Consider the following 15,447-nt stretch of genomic DNA (forward strand, 5'->3'; position numbering starts at 1 on the left):
ACTACAATTGTTTTTTCTTTCCATCAATATAACATTTTAGGATGTTAGACCCCTCATAAAAAGGAAACAACAGAGAATATGGAACTTATAGATGGAAACTATACCTTGGTGACTGAGTTTATTCTCTTAGGCTTTCCAGCTCTCCCTGAACTACAGATCGCGCTGTTTCTCCTGTTTCTGACTTTGTACTGCATGATTTTAATGGGGAACATTGGATTGATGACGTTAATCAGGATCGATCCGCACCTTCAAACCCCCATGTATTTTTTCCTTAGTAACCTCTCCTTTGCAGACCTTTGTTATTCCTCAGTCATTGTTCCCAAAATGCTGGTCAATTTCCTCTCCGAGAACAAATCAATTTCCTATCATGGCTGCGCACTGCAGTTTTATTTTTTCTGTGCTTTTGCGGATACAGAATCCTTTATCTTGGTTGCCATGGCGTATGATCGTTACGTCGCCATCTGTAACCCTTTACTGTACATGGTTGTGATGTCTCGGGGCATCTGTATACGGCTGATTGTCTTGTCATACTTCGGAGGCAGCGTGAGTTCCCTGGTTCACACATCCTTTGCGTTTATTCTGAAATACTGTGATAAAAATGTCATTAATCATTTTTTCTGTGACCTCCCTCCCCTGCTGAAGTTATCCTGCACAGACACATCAGTTAATGAGTTGCTTCTCTCCACATATGGCAGCTCAGTGGAAATTATCTGTTTCATCATCATTGTCATCTCCTACTTTTTCATTCTTCTCTCCGTCTTAAAGATCCGTTCTTCCAGTGGGAGGAAGAAAACCTTCTCCACCTGTGCCTCTCACCTGACTTCAGTGACCATTTACCAGGGGACTCTCCTCTTCATTTACTCACGACCCAGCTACCTGTATTCCCCCAACACTGATAAAATTATCTCAGTGTTCTACACTATCATCATCCCAGTGCTGAATCCCTTGATTTATAGTTTGAGAAATAAAGATGTAAAAGACGCTGCTAAAAAAGTCATCAGATCAAAGATAGATTCTTCGTGACAGAAAGCGTTCCAAGATTCACCCAAATCTCCAATTACAAACTCTAGGAACCTGCAAAACCTTGGCAGCACGTACATAACTTTTCACACAAGGCATTTTATCAAACACTTGTTTTTCACACTGCCGAATGTGTTCCATAGCCCCAAGAAAACATTTAAAAGTTTCAAGATTGTTTCAAAATAATAGTTGGACCACGGTCCAACTATTAGGAGCTTGGAGTTAATGTTAAAATTGGTTGTATTGTTTTGTCTTAAGGGATATAGTACATACCTCAGAAGTGTGTGTGTGTATGTGTGTGTGTGTGTGCGTGTGAGTGTGTGTGTGTGTTCATGTGTAAACTATGTCATTTACAAGGGTATATTACTGGATTAGGGAGGAAGCCAGATTCCTTTGGTTCATATGCTAGCCTTGTACCTAACTAGTGAGTTGTACTTTGAACAAGTTACTTAATTTTTCTCTGCCTCAATTAACTGATCTGTAAAATGGGGAGAATATAGTGTCTTCATCATGGATTTCTGCATGTTTAAATGCTAGAATAGTACCTTAACCATTTCAAGCACTTGATAGATGTTAAATATATATGTGCATATATTAAAGTGCATATAGCACAGTAAGATGGTGAGAGGCAGGGACGTTAGGAAAGCTATAATACAAAATCGAATACATTTTCTTAAGTGCAGTTTGAGAATATATTGAAAATCTCGTATACCCAATCTACTCCAAAGTAATTTGGAAGCATTTCCTAAGTAGCAGCTTGAAAAATATAGGTTAATTGCAAGGCAAAATATTTGTGTTCTTCCCTATCTTTTATTTTTAATATATTAAAATTATTGAAAGTGCAGCACATCCTTCTCTGACATCTCAGAAATATGATCAGCTACCTAATATGTAACCTGTGTCTTCAGGGACAAATCAACTCACATGACACTGGGAGGCACCACACGGAGAACGTGCATTTGAAGACTGAACTTAGAGGACATATGTCATCACAAAACATATTTCCATAGCTGATGCTTTTGCTGTATATTATGTATTAAATTATTTAATTTCCATTTGTATATCTTTTATGGTGAGGTACCTGTTCAAGTCATTTCCCCATTTTTAGTTCCATTGTGTTTTTATTATTTATGAGAATGCTTTGTATATTCTGGCTGCAAATTCTTTGTCAGGTATATGGTTTGCAAATAGTTTCTTCAGTTTAGCTAGCTAGCTAGCATCTATCTATACTACACAATAGTACATAGTAGTAATAATGATTTTATAAAATCATATAATGGTAATAAATGATTAGGGAAAACATTTCTCTCTGATTATCTTTTATTCATACTGCTTCAGTTATCTTTTGTGATACAAACACTATCCCAAAATGTCTTGGTTTAAAATAATAAACACTGGGCTATAGTCTACCTTTCTCACGTTGACTGAGGAGGTCACGTAGTATGCGGGAGAGGCTGTGCTGTGCTGGACAGTCTCTACAATAGCACAAGCATAAAAACAACTAGAAGAGTTGGTTCAACTGGTCCCCTTTCTCTGTCCATTTAGTCTCGTGGCCGTTCACATGGTCTACCCAGAAGATTAGTTGAAATTCTTACGTGGCAGCTCATGGCTTTCAGAAACTGTCTTCATAAAAGCTAGACTCAATATACAATTTTCATACAAACTTCTGTGGTTATAGCCACTAAAGGCCAGTAACAGTTCAAAGAAGGTATAAGTAGTCACTATCTAAGGAAAATGTGTTAAAAAAAAAAAAAAAAGTACTGCCATCTTTATCAGCCCAAACTATCATCAGCCTGTTGCAGAACTCTATTTTATATATCCCAGGTTTTTTAATGTATAGCTTCTTAATTAATAGTTTAGGTAAATTAATGACTGTGTGTGTGTGATCTGTTGTTTTTTGCTGTGCACGTACTTAGCAAACCCACTGAAGGAAGCAGCATTTGAACGGTGTGCATACAGTAAGGAGAGTGAAGACACACTTAGCATCCAGGTCACTAGGTCCAGGACCTTCGGAAGTACGCAAATGAGACCAGATACCAAGATGATACCAAGGTTCGAGAAGTATGGAAAATGTATTGCCACCTCTTGGGAAGGATTTGGAGAGGGTATGGAAGTAAAACTTCCAGTATTTCTCAGTTTTGCAAAGAACTAATATAGATAACAGCAAGTTAAAATTATTTTTAGGAAAAAAAAAACAGCAGAACTCTGATTTTTTTAGAAAAAGTAATATCCATTCCAAAAATCATAAATGAATCATCCTTGCACATATGAGCTATCCTATTAGGGAAAAAAAAGTCCTTCATTCCAGTGTATTTCCATCCTTTTCCCATCACCCTCCATTTCTAGTAGCTTTAAATGCTTAACAATAAATATTTAGCAAGAATTATCTTTGTAAATCTTTTGTGCTAGGGACCTTGGAGAATACCAAAAATAGACATTGATACTCCTAAAGCCTTAAATGTTGTAGAGATATTCTTTTATGAATAAAATAAACGTAAGTCAAGAAAAAGTGCATGAAGTGTAGAGAATGTGATAGAATCATAAAGTCAGTGACATGTCCCTGGATGGGATGTGGCTGGAGGACGGGAATAAGACAATGTTTGGTGGTGAAAATGGCATTGAAAAAAGAATAGTTACAGCATCATTATTTGTCACATCCCAAAAGTGGAAACAACCCAAATGTTCATCCAATTGATGAATAGATCAAAAAAAGTTCATAAATAAAATATGTTTTCAGCCCTAAAATGAAAAAATTTTGACACATGGAACAATATGGATGAAACTTGAAAATATTATGCTGAGTCAAAGAAAGATGACACACACGAAACCACACATGCTTTATGATTTTGCATGTATGAGACGTCTGGGATAGGGAAACACATAAAGTAAGAATGTAAATTAGTGGTGACCAGGGGCTGAGAGAGGGGAGAAACAGGAGGGATTGCTAACCAGCATGGGTCCCTAACTGGAGTGATGAAAATGTTCTGGAATTGGATAGCCCTGATGGCTGTAAAACCTTGAAAACATACTAAAAAAAAAAAAAAAGTATACATGTTCAAAGGATGAATTTTATAGCATATCTATTATATTAAAAAATAATAATACTGAAGGGAAATAATACTGATAAATATGGTGATGAAGGAGAATGTCTCAAAAACAGAAGGAACAAAATAAATACTACTAAAGTGCTGGAAATGATGGAGCAAGGTTCTACTGGAATTTCATTCGATTTCTGCTTTGACCAGAGAAGGAGATAACTGCGAAGCGTATTATAAAAATCATTTGCAGTTTCCCTTCCCTGTGATCATAATGGTTACCAGAGTAACCATTTAGGAAAAGCACAGCTTTTCCTAAAGTTGTCTCTGTAATCCTGGGGGAATATACAGAACCCGAAATATAATTAACGACATGTTTGTATAACAACAAACCATAAAGGCAGTACCTTCAGGGACTGAAGTCCCAAAAGTAGCCGGTAAAATAAAATGCCACCCGCCCGCTGTTCAGCGACCCAGACCTCCTCATCTCAGGTAGGTTCCTGAGTCTCCAGATTTAAATACTATAGGAGGGGAAAAAAAAGCTTACCTTTTTAGAAAAAAAAAAAAAAAGTGAGAGATTTATAAATGAATCATTGATGCCTGCTTACTCCAGTTAACAAACACTGCAGTTGGAGAGTCACAAAGGACACCGTCTACTCAGAGCTGAAACACTTCGATTTATTAGTATCTGCAAAATTACATTGAAATAATTATTCTCATCTAGTTTACTGTGAAGACTTTGCTCCTGTTCTCACTGGGTAAGTATCAGTGCAAGTTTAAGGGGTCTTGCTGTTGTTGATTTAATTCAAAAGTTGTTGAGGTTCCACATTACAAGTAACAATGTGTGAAAATCAGACCATCATGGGAACCACAGGCCCTGTTTATTTAAGTACAAAAATATATCTGTCACCTAATATTCCAATTCTTGTACATCCGCAGAGACATACACACGTGTAAGCATATAGCACACACATAAATACACAAAACCACAAGTGTGAGAAGCCTATCTACTTCTTTTGTTTTTTAAATTTTATTATTGGGGGTAATTAGGCTTATTTATTTATTTTAATGGAGGTACCAGAGATTGAACCCAGGATCTCCTGCACGCTAAACACATGCTGTACCACTGAGCTAGACCCTCCCCTTATTTCAGAAGCATTTACTATCCATCATCCCATTTTCATTTAATAGCATAAAAGTGCTTTTAAAATCCAAAGACATGTAAAATTACGTGCTAAACAAGGTTGTTTTCTCTTCTATTTAGCGTTTTCCTTCAACAAGTCAAGAGATTCATCTTTTGGCATCAGACAGTTCGTGCAAATAGATAATGGGTATTGTGGCAAAACAGTAATAAATGTCTAGAGAAAAGGTTGGTAGTTCTTATTTAATGTTTCACCAAATGCTGAACACAACATAAACCAAAACCAGGAAAGATCATTACTTTCATTATGATTAGTCAATGATACGCGCATTGTCTCTGCATCTAATACCGGCACTCAAACCAATTACGTTTTTGAGAGACAAGAATATTGTGATCACTTTCTGTATGCATCTGAATATTTTCAAGCACAGAAAATGCTCAGAGCAGCGTCTTACAGCCTGATAGGTCTCATGCTGGTGTCTCTTCCCTATTGTTTTGAAGAGAAGAAGAGAAACAAATTTATCCAAACCTACTCCATGAAATAAGGAAATTAAGACTCCGAGAAGGGCTTGTAGAAAGTAACACACCTCATGAATGACATGCAGATTTAGATCTCAGTTTCCCTACTGTCTACCCGGGACAGTTTTAATTAGCATTGACTAGACAGCAATGCCTCTTTAACGCACGGGTGCAGGGCTGGGTAATTCCCTGTGTACGAAAAGACAATTACACAAAGAACTCATGTTCTACTTCACGATATTGTGCAGATGTCTGGAAATGTTACACATACATGTATCATTTTCTTAGAATTTTCTCAAATGCTTGGACAAGAACCTTGAAGAATGGATAGAGGGAATTGCTCGTCCTTGACTGAATTCATTTTCTTGGGAGTCACTGACAACACTAAAAACAAAGTGACCCTATTCACCATGTTTCTACTTGTTTATCTCATTAGTCTCCTGGCCAATCTTGGAATGATCATCCTAATTAGACTGGATTCCCAGCTGCACACACCCATGTACTTTTTCCTCAGCCACCTCTCTTTCTGTGACCTCGGCTATTCCACAGCAATTGGCCCCAAGATGCTGGTGGACCTATTTGCCAAGAACAGATCAATCCCCTTCCTTGGCTGTGCCCTGCAGTTCTTGGTCTTCTGCATCTTTACAGATTCTGAGTGTCTCCTGCTGGCAGTGATGGCCTATGACCGGTACAAGGCCATCAGCAACCCCCTGCTCTACACAGTCAGCATGTCCAGCAGAGTGTGCTCCCTGCTCGTGGCGGGGGTGTACCTGGTGGGGATGGCGGATGCTTTGATACACACGACGTTAGCCTTCCGCTTATGTTTCTGTGGCTCAAATGAGATTAACCATTTCTTCTGTGATGTTCCTCCTCTCCTACTGCTATCTTGCTCAGATACACAGGTCAATGAGTTAGTGATATTCACCGTTTTTGGCTTCATTGAACTGAGTACCATTTCAGGAGTCCTTGTTTCTTACTGTTATATTATCCTATCAGTGTTGAAGATCCACTCTGCTGAGGGGAGGCGCAAAGCTTTCTGCACCTGCACCTCCCACTTAACTGCTGTGGCCATTTTCCAGGGGACTCTGCTCTTTATGTATTTCCGGCCGAGTTCTTCCTACTCTTTGGATCAAGACAAAATGATCTCACTGTTTTACACCCTTGTGATTCCCATGTTAAACCCTCTAATTTATAGTCTCCGGAACAAGGATGTAAGAGAGGCTCTGAAAAAACTGAAAAATGAAAGGTGGTTTTAAAGGTGTGAACTATACACACACATTGTTTGTTGTTTTTGTAAAATCATATTGCATGATACAAAGTGAGGTTGTCTTAAATACTTTAAATTAATGAATATTTGTTATAAAGCCCGATTTTAAGAAATGTTACAGTTCCCAAACAGAGCGTTCTTCATTATATGTCTACAATTTAAATAAGACACTTCCTCTTCGTTGAAAACTTTTCAGGAGTTTGGTAATTTTGCTAAAATTCATTGTTCATTCTTTCATTCAAACAATATTTCAATTACCCAGATACATATTGTGGGTTTACTAGGAGATCTTTGAACTTTAGGTCATTTATAGTCTATGATACACAATGTAGTTTTCATACTAATGAATAAAAGATAGTGCTAATAACAAGCATTAATTAACTAAACAGCCAAATAAGTCATAATAAGTCTCAAAGTCATCATGAAATTAAAAAAAAAAACAAACAAACAAACATGAGAGCTGTGAATCCAAAGTAAAATTTCTAAAACTAATGAAAAAGAACAGACTTTTTGGATAGAGATATTCAATCTTAAATCTAAAGAAGTTTCAAACTGGGACATAAAAGCTATAGTAGGCATTGGATCTGACAATTAGGCAAGTCCTGAGTCAGATAAGCCCAAGTCTTTCAGGAAGAAAGAGGCCATGTTTGCCCCAACAGGGAGGAGCCGTGGGCACTGTGCTAAATGAAGTACGTCAGACAGAGGAAGAGAAGCACTGTCCGGTCTCATGTATCATTTGATTCTAATACAGACTCAGAGAGAGTGCACACACTTCCTGTTATATGATTAATATGTTCCGGTGATCTAATGGACATGTGACTCTAGTTAACAACGATTTATTAAAATTTGCTAAGAGTAGATCTTACATGTTCTCATCACACACACACTAAAAAGGGTAACTATGTGAAGTAAAAAAAATGTGCTAAGTAATCTTATTGTGGAAATCATTTCATAATGTATACATTTATCACATCATCACATTGTATATCTTATAGATCATTTGTCAATTTTATGTGAATAAAGCCAGGAACAAAAGAAGAAAGGCTTCAAAGTTGAGGTTAGAAGGGCCAATGGAAGGCTCCTGGTAAATTCCTCTTTGCGTGTAATTACCAACTATTAATTCTTCTGTCACTTCCCCCAAGATAACTGCCTTCCCTTCTTTCCCCTTCTCAGCCTTGGTTGAATGTCCCTCTTTGTCTCTTTCTGTTTCACAACCATCTACTTAAAGCATTGTATCAGCCTTTTTGTGAGCATGCTTTGCAAAAGGGCTGAGCATTCCATCCCTGTTTCCAAAACACTGCATGTGGTCTGGGAAACAATGGGAAAAAAATCAAATACAGAATAAACTGAAAACACCAGATAATACTTTTGAGTGATTGTAACTCATGAACACAATATTAAGACTGATGGTATACCTTAAAGTTACATGTGTGTATATATATATATATATATATATATATATATATATATATATATATATATATATTTTATATAATACAGCATATAAATAGTATGCATATACACAACAGTTTTTGGGATTGTACATAAAGTGATGGAGACCCTAAAATAAAGGATCTGTAAAGATATGCACATTAATTACAAACGAGTAAAGAGGTGTGTATTTTTGGTATTTTATTATTTGATCAGAATTTAATCTTGTTTCCTGAAGGCTAAAGCACTCAATCTGTTTGTTGAGGAAGTGTGGACGTGGCCATATATTTGAAAAATCACGTAAGACTGAAGGACATTAATTACCCATCACAATTGTAAAAGCTAAAAGCCACTGAAGGCCTTAGGTTTTCCAGCTGCCACTGTGAAACGTCCTTACGTGGAAATATTTTGTAATGAGAATAAAGCCTAAGAAAGTCCTGTGTCATTCAGGGTGGTATTTGTGAGACACTGTGACATATTTGGGAAAGATTTTATGGTGGAAAAAAACCTACAAAGAATTCTTGTTTTAGATAAAAGTTGTTAAAAGTCTCTCTCCAGCACATTTCATCAATTCTCCCAAACTCTTTAGGAACTGTGGCTTATGAGCAACTATAACACGGCAGAAGAGCACTGTCTGAAACATACTGAAGTCCAAGCAAAATAGGCTGTGAAGAGATTGCCATGAATTTAAAGATTATAACATGTTATTCAATTAACCATTTCCATCATATAAATGACATTTACTACATCAAAGACTGATTTGATCTAAATATTGGCCCATTTTATTACATCTAGTTGTAAGCTGCAAAAAGCCAGTCATGGAAGTATTTTTAAGGAATTCATAACTCAAATAAAAGTTTGAGCAGGTATGTGTAATAACTACTCTATCTTGGGATTCTACAAAACAGGAAATCCACACTAAAGACTTGGATGCTTTCTAACCTGCCTACTTCACTCCTCATTAGCATTAGTGTCTCCACATCCCATCCTTCTCATACACCCACCCCTGTCTGATGGCAAATACTGTCCAAATGCAACATCACCAATGACCTTGTGTAGTGGGTTCATGCTACAGGCAAGTTCCTATATCCTGACCTCTTCCTACACCCTTCCCATTGAAATACTTAAGTACAAATACAGCATAACAATGGTAGATGTGAGTCTATATCTAAGGCAGAGAACAGAGTGATATAACAAGGTTAATAGGCTGTGTAACTATTTTTTGTGGAAAACAGGGTAGCAAGGATTTTCAATAACCCACTAGGTAGGAAGTTCTGTGCTAAAGTCAGAGACAGCGACATTTAACCTCCCTGGACATCTCTCTCTTTAGAACCGTGCTGGGAACGAGGTAGCACGGCCACTCTAAATTTAACTCATCCCTCTTCCTTTCTATCTCTCAGATTCCCCCAAGTGAAATAGAAACTTGTCAACCACATTGTCTGTTTCCTTCCAGCTGACACAATCTGTCCCTATAAAATATGACTCTACTGCTGTGTAAATACATCCAGGCATTGGAAACGGTATGAAAAATGTAAAAAAAAAAAAAAAAAAAGTCACTTCATTCTCAAAGAACACAATGTGCTTTCATCTAGGCTGTGTTAACTTGAAGCAGTGTTGCCGGGAACCCTTCTTGATAGTATGCTTCAGAAAGTCAATCCCCCTTATACGTGATCCTTTTGAGTGGCCTATTATTCAAATTCAGAATCTTACAAACTCTCATAGAGGTGAATTATCAACTTTATTAGCACTGCAGCAAAGAAAACTTAAATAAAATGTTATTAGTAAATAAAAGTAGTATTATGACTCATCTAAAGAATGGCAGGTTGTAAATAATTGAATTATCAGTTGTTGGTGACGATGCGGAACCACCATGGCTTTTACACTTTAACACTAGAATGAGATTTGTCACTACATTTTGTAAAACTCTAAGCTGAGTTCACTAGAGCTGGACATATAAATACCGTCTGACTCAAAAATGCCATTGTTAGAATTAAACCCAAGAGAACTGAGTGATTATGACCACCCAAGGACATGCACAAACGTATCCTCCATTGCATTATTTGCGATGATATAGACCTGGAAACAACTCAGATTTTTTCAACACATTAGATCAAGACTTGACAAACTTTTCCTTAATGTGTTAAACAGTGTATATGTTAGGGTTTTTAGCTTATAAACTCTGTCACATCCTCTGCTGTTTGCCCTGTGTCACAAAAGCAGCCATGAATATTATGTAAACAAATGGTGTGTCCCAGCTCCAGGAAAGTTTATGGGTCACTATTACTGATCACGTCTCTAAATTAAATAACTACATGTGAAGTTTGTACCTAGGAAATCTACAGAACAATGAGGATGAATGAACTGCTTTGACATACAAGAGTATAGAGAAATTTCAGAAAAGAAATTTTTTGTATATGACTTCTTTAAAAATATAAAAGATGTATGATTTTACTACAATATACCTCAAAAAATTTACAAACTAACATATCATATTAGACATCCATTTGTGATGGGTGTGGGAGTAATTTCTGAGATGATTATAATCGTCTTTCTTTGATCTGGTTCTGGGTGCAGGAATCTTTTCATTCATGAAAATTTTCTTGCAGTGTACTTTTACAGATGAAAGGTTTCTGTATGGGTATTACACTCAAAAAAGGGTTTCTAAAAACTAAGTATATTCACTATTGGGGTGTAAGCAACTGTTAATTTTTTTTAATCTAATAGTTTCCTGTACCAGATTAAGTATTGATTATATATTTGTGAAATTGGTGTAGTGCATCATTTCATAGAATGTCTCAGTACATAATTAACCTATGTAATAGGATCCAAAATCCATAATTTTTGGATGAGGGTAGATTGAATGGATGTTAGTCCACAGGGTCTTGAGGAGAAGCACTGTTAAAAACGGAAAGCTAGGTTCCGGCTAAACAAAATGCAACTCAAATGGATTTCTGAGTCTCAGAAGACAGAGAAGTTCATGAGGGAAAAATAACTTTGGATGGGAATAGAATTAGGTGACCAAGGATAATTCTACATACACCAAATTTGTACCAGAGAGGTAAATAATGATAGTGAAAGTTTGTTGTAACACAAATGCATCAGTTTCTCGATTTTAACTGGTGGAAACTTATTATCAATGGGTTATGTATTTTGAGCTTTGCCTCAACAATATCACCATAGGAGTACATTTATTTTAGTTTTGGGAAGATCACTGGGATGATCACATCAAGAATGGCAATGATATGTAAAAAGACATTGAAAATTGTCATTGACAATCATTTAGACAAAATTTAAAATGTAATGTTATATTAATTTTAGCTTGATGAGTTTCCTAGTTTTACAGAAAAAAAGGTAGGAAAAAACAAGAAACAAATAAAAGAAATAATCAGAAAAATAACCAAAACAAATAAGAAGAAAACCTGTGTCCCTGTTAAATCCTAAGCAGATACAGATGAAACAGGAAATTATGTATAGTAACTATTTTTAATTTTAGTTCATTTAACAGATGTTGTCACTTTATTGTCATTATCCAAATAACTAAGGATGCTGTGCAAGTTTTTACACATCAACTTACTGTTTATACATCTTCTTGATGAGAGTATTTGTTTAATTACTTTGTATAATTTTTATTAAGTTGTTTATTTTCTTATAATTGATGAGAGCTCCTCATATATTTGGGGGACAAGATATATGGTTTTCAAATATTTTCTTCACTCTTTGGGTTATATACGTAACAGTTAAAAAAAAACAAAACTCCTGAACATAGTTTCTCTGATGTATTTACCTACACTGTTCCAGTTTTCTCTTGCCATGTAAATAGTACTCCAAAACAGCATAACTTAAAATAATGACCCCTGACTCAGAAATTTTTCACTTCCTCACGTGGACTGAGGTAGAGTACTCAGTGGAAAGATGGGCTCGACTGTCAGGTGACTCAGGTCTGGCACAGGATGAGGGTAGGTAGACAGATGGACTCAGATTCTCCCCTTCTCCCTCCATGGAATCTCAGAACCCATCACATGATATGTGTTCCGATGGTTAGCTGGATTTCCTACATGGTAGCACATGGCCTTCAGACACTGTCTTCTTCAAAGCTAGATAGACTCAGAAGGGACTTAATAATGGTTCTGCCAATTTCTGTTGGTCAAAGCAGGTAAAGTATGGCAAGTATTCAAGGGAGGAGAAATAGGCACTGTCTCTCTAAGGAAAAATGTGTAAATAGCGTACAGTTATCTTTAAGCTGCCCTGTCATTAGCCCATTGTAGAGCTCTGTAATTACTAATTTCAGATTGGTTTATTCCAGCTTTTAATATTCTAATTAAATTCATGAGCATGAGCACAATCTTTTTTAGTTTTGTTGTGCATATACTTACAAAGCCAGTGAAAGAAGCAGTACTTGAACAGTGCACATATAGAAGGGAGAGTGACAGACATTTTAATCCTTTAGGTCATGGTGAAGGAGGATTTGCTCTGAGGTCTTGGGGAGTAGCCCAGTCTCACCAGATACCAAGATGGCAGACCGAAGTTTGAGGAGCGTGGAGAATTCCACTGCTAGCTGTTGGGAAGATTAGAAGACACAAAACGGTGTTTCTAATGTTTCTTGATTTTGTATAGAACTAACATGGATAACGGCAAACAAAATATTTTGAGGAAAAAAATGGAACTCTGATGATTTAGAAAAATCCTCACCCATGCAGTTTTTTAAATGAGTCATCTATGCACATATGAGCTATCTCCATAGAAAAATCCCCAAATTGAGTACATTCTATTCTTTGTACATCATTCTCCTTTTTAATAGACAGAAATACTTAACAATAAATATTTATAAAGCACTACCTTTTCAAAGCTTGTACCAAGGAGGCCTGCAATGTAGTAAAGAGATTCTGCGATGAAAAAAATTAACATAATTAAGAAAAGATTGCATTATTTAGAGAATGAGAGGGAGTCACAAAGTAAATGAAATGTTTATGGATGGTGTACGGTGGAAGGATGGGAATGAGATGACGTTTGGTGATGAAAGGTAACGTTGAAATGAACGTCATAGCGTGATTATTTACAGCAGCTAAAGAGTAGAAGCAACCCAGTGTTCATCCAAGTGAATCAATAAAATGTGCTATATCCATAAAATGAAAGGTTATTGCATCATTTAATGAAACAAAATTCTGGTATGTGCAACAACATAAAGGAAAGTTGATAACATTTTACTGAATAAAAGAAGCCTGATTGGGAAAAACAAACAAAAAACAAACAAACAAACCCAAAAAGCCAACCAAACAAAACCCTTATATTGCATGATTCTGTTTATGTGCAATGGCTAGAATAGGAAACCGCATAGATCAGAATGTGGGTAAGTAGCTGTCAGGGCTGGGCTGGGGGAGTTGGGGAGAGGGAAGGAGAATTTTTCAAAAACACAGTGAATGATCCAAAGGAGCTGGGAAGATTATATCTGAGTGCCATTAGGTGTCTTCTTTGAGTTGAGAAGGAGATAGTTTCAGGGTCACTGTGAAACATACCATAAGAACAAACTGCAGTTTTCCCACTATAAATAAATTTGGTGACAACAGTGAAGCATAAAAGCTCAGCCTTGGGTAAGTTGTTCTGAATTCACGGGGGACTATCCAGAAGCAGAAATATAATTAATGAAGTGTCTGCATAACACCAAAGCCTAAGGGCAGCAGTGTCTTCAGAGATTTAAGTCCCAGTGTGCCTGCTACAATAAAGTGCCACCTGCCTGTTGTTGGCCTACCCAGACCTCCTCATCTCAGGTAGGATTCAAGGTCCTATTTTAAAGAATATAGGAGAAAAAAAACTAATTTTTTGAGGAAAAAAATTGGTAAATGATGAATTTTTTTGCCGGATTACTCATTAATATCTGCACTTAATGGCTCAAAATATTTCCTTCTCAGAACAGGAACATCCACCATCTAACCTTTTACTTATTTTATTTTGTTGTTGGTTCACAGGAAAGCTTTCATTCCTTGTATCATTGGGTAAGTATGTCCATGAATTAAGGTGTGTTTTGTTTTGTTTTATTGAAAAAAATTAATGAGGGAACCACATTAAAAATACAAATGTGCAAATTCATCTACATTTGAACCATATGCCGTATTTACTTAGGTCGAAGGAAAATTTCCATTACTTGCGTTCTATCCTTATATACATCAAGAATATACGCACATGCAAACAGGGCACACAGATAAATACAAATACACATGAGAGAGAGAAATCTACGTATTTTAACATCATTTATTGTCACTCATCTCATTTCATTTTATAGTATAAAAGGCCAGTTACAATCTAAAGTGAAGTAGATGTATGTGATAAATTCTATTGTTTTCAATTCCTTTTAGCTCTTTTTCTTCCACTGGTCAAGAGACTCACCTCTGACAACAACCACTCCACAAAGAGGCAATGAATATGGTGGCAGAGCAATAATAAAATTTGAGGAAACAAGTCAATAATACTAATTTCCTGCCTCATCAAACAATAAACACAGCATAAACTAAAACTAGTAATAAAATAATTTTTTATTATTGCTAGTCAGTGGTGTAGTCTCTGTTTCTGGAACTAAGACACAGATTTATAAACCAATTGTGTGTGTGTGTGTGTGTTGAAATATATAAAAATTGTTGTCTCTTTTTGTATTCCAGTAAGTATTTTCAAGCATGGACAATGTTTAGTCCTATACCTTACAGCTCAGTATCTCTAACATTGGTGTCTTTTCCATATTATTTTGAAGAGGTGAAGAGACGTAAATTCATCCAAATCTCCTCGCTGAGATAAAGAAAATAAGACATGACATCTAGACGTCCAGATTTAGATCAGAGTTTCTCAGCTGTCTGTCCCAGACACTTCTACTTGTGTGGCATAGATAGCAATGCCTCTTTAAACAGTGTGTACAAGACTAGATAATTTTCTGAGCATGAAAAGACAATTTACACAAAGAAGTTGTGTTCTACTTGACGATATTGTGTAGATGTCCAGAAGTATTACACATACATCTATCATTTTTTGTATAACTTTCTCAAAAATTT

General features: G+C 36.3%; 2 protein-coding genes across 2 annotated transcripts; both read left to right on the forward strand.

Annotated features, from left to right (window-relative positions):
* LOC116155229 (olfactory receptor 5I1) lies at positions 1-1,023 on the forward strand. Its single transcript, XM_031459352.2, has one exon. It carries the CDS (start codon positions 79-81, stop codon positions 1,021-1,023), a length of 945 nt encoding a protein of 314 aa, XP_031315212.2. The 5' UTR covers positions 1-78.
* Positions 1,024-6,029: 5,006 nt separating this feature from the next.
* On the forward strand, positions 6,030-6,971 carry LOC105101061 (olfactory receptor 5W2-like). Its single transcript, XM_064491836.1, has one exon. The coding sequence runs from the start codon at positions 6,039-6,041 to the stop codon at positions 6,969-6,971; it is 933 nt and encodes a 310-aa protein (XP_064347906.1). The 5' UTR covers positions 6,030-6,038.
* Positions 6,972-15,447: the final 8,476 nt, after the last annotated feature.

Source organism: Camelus dromedarius, chromosome 12 (genome assembly GCF_036321535.1).
Source record: "Camelus dromedarius isolate mCamDro1 chromosome 12, mCamDro1.pat, whole genome shotgun sequence".
Lineage (NCBI taxonomy): Eukaryota > Metazoa > Chordata > Mammalia > Artiodactyla > Camelidae > Camelus > Camelus dromedarius.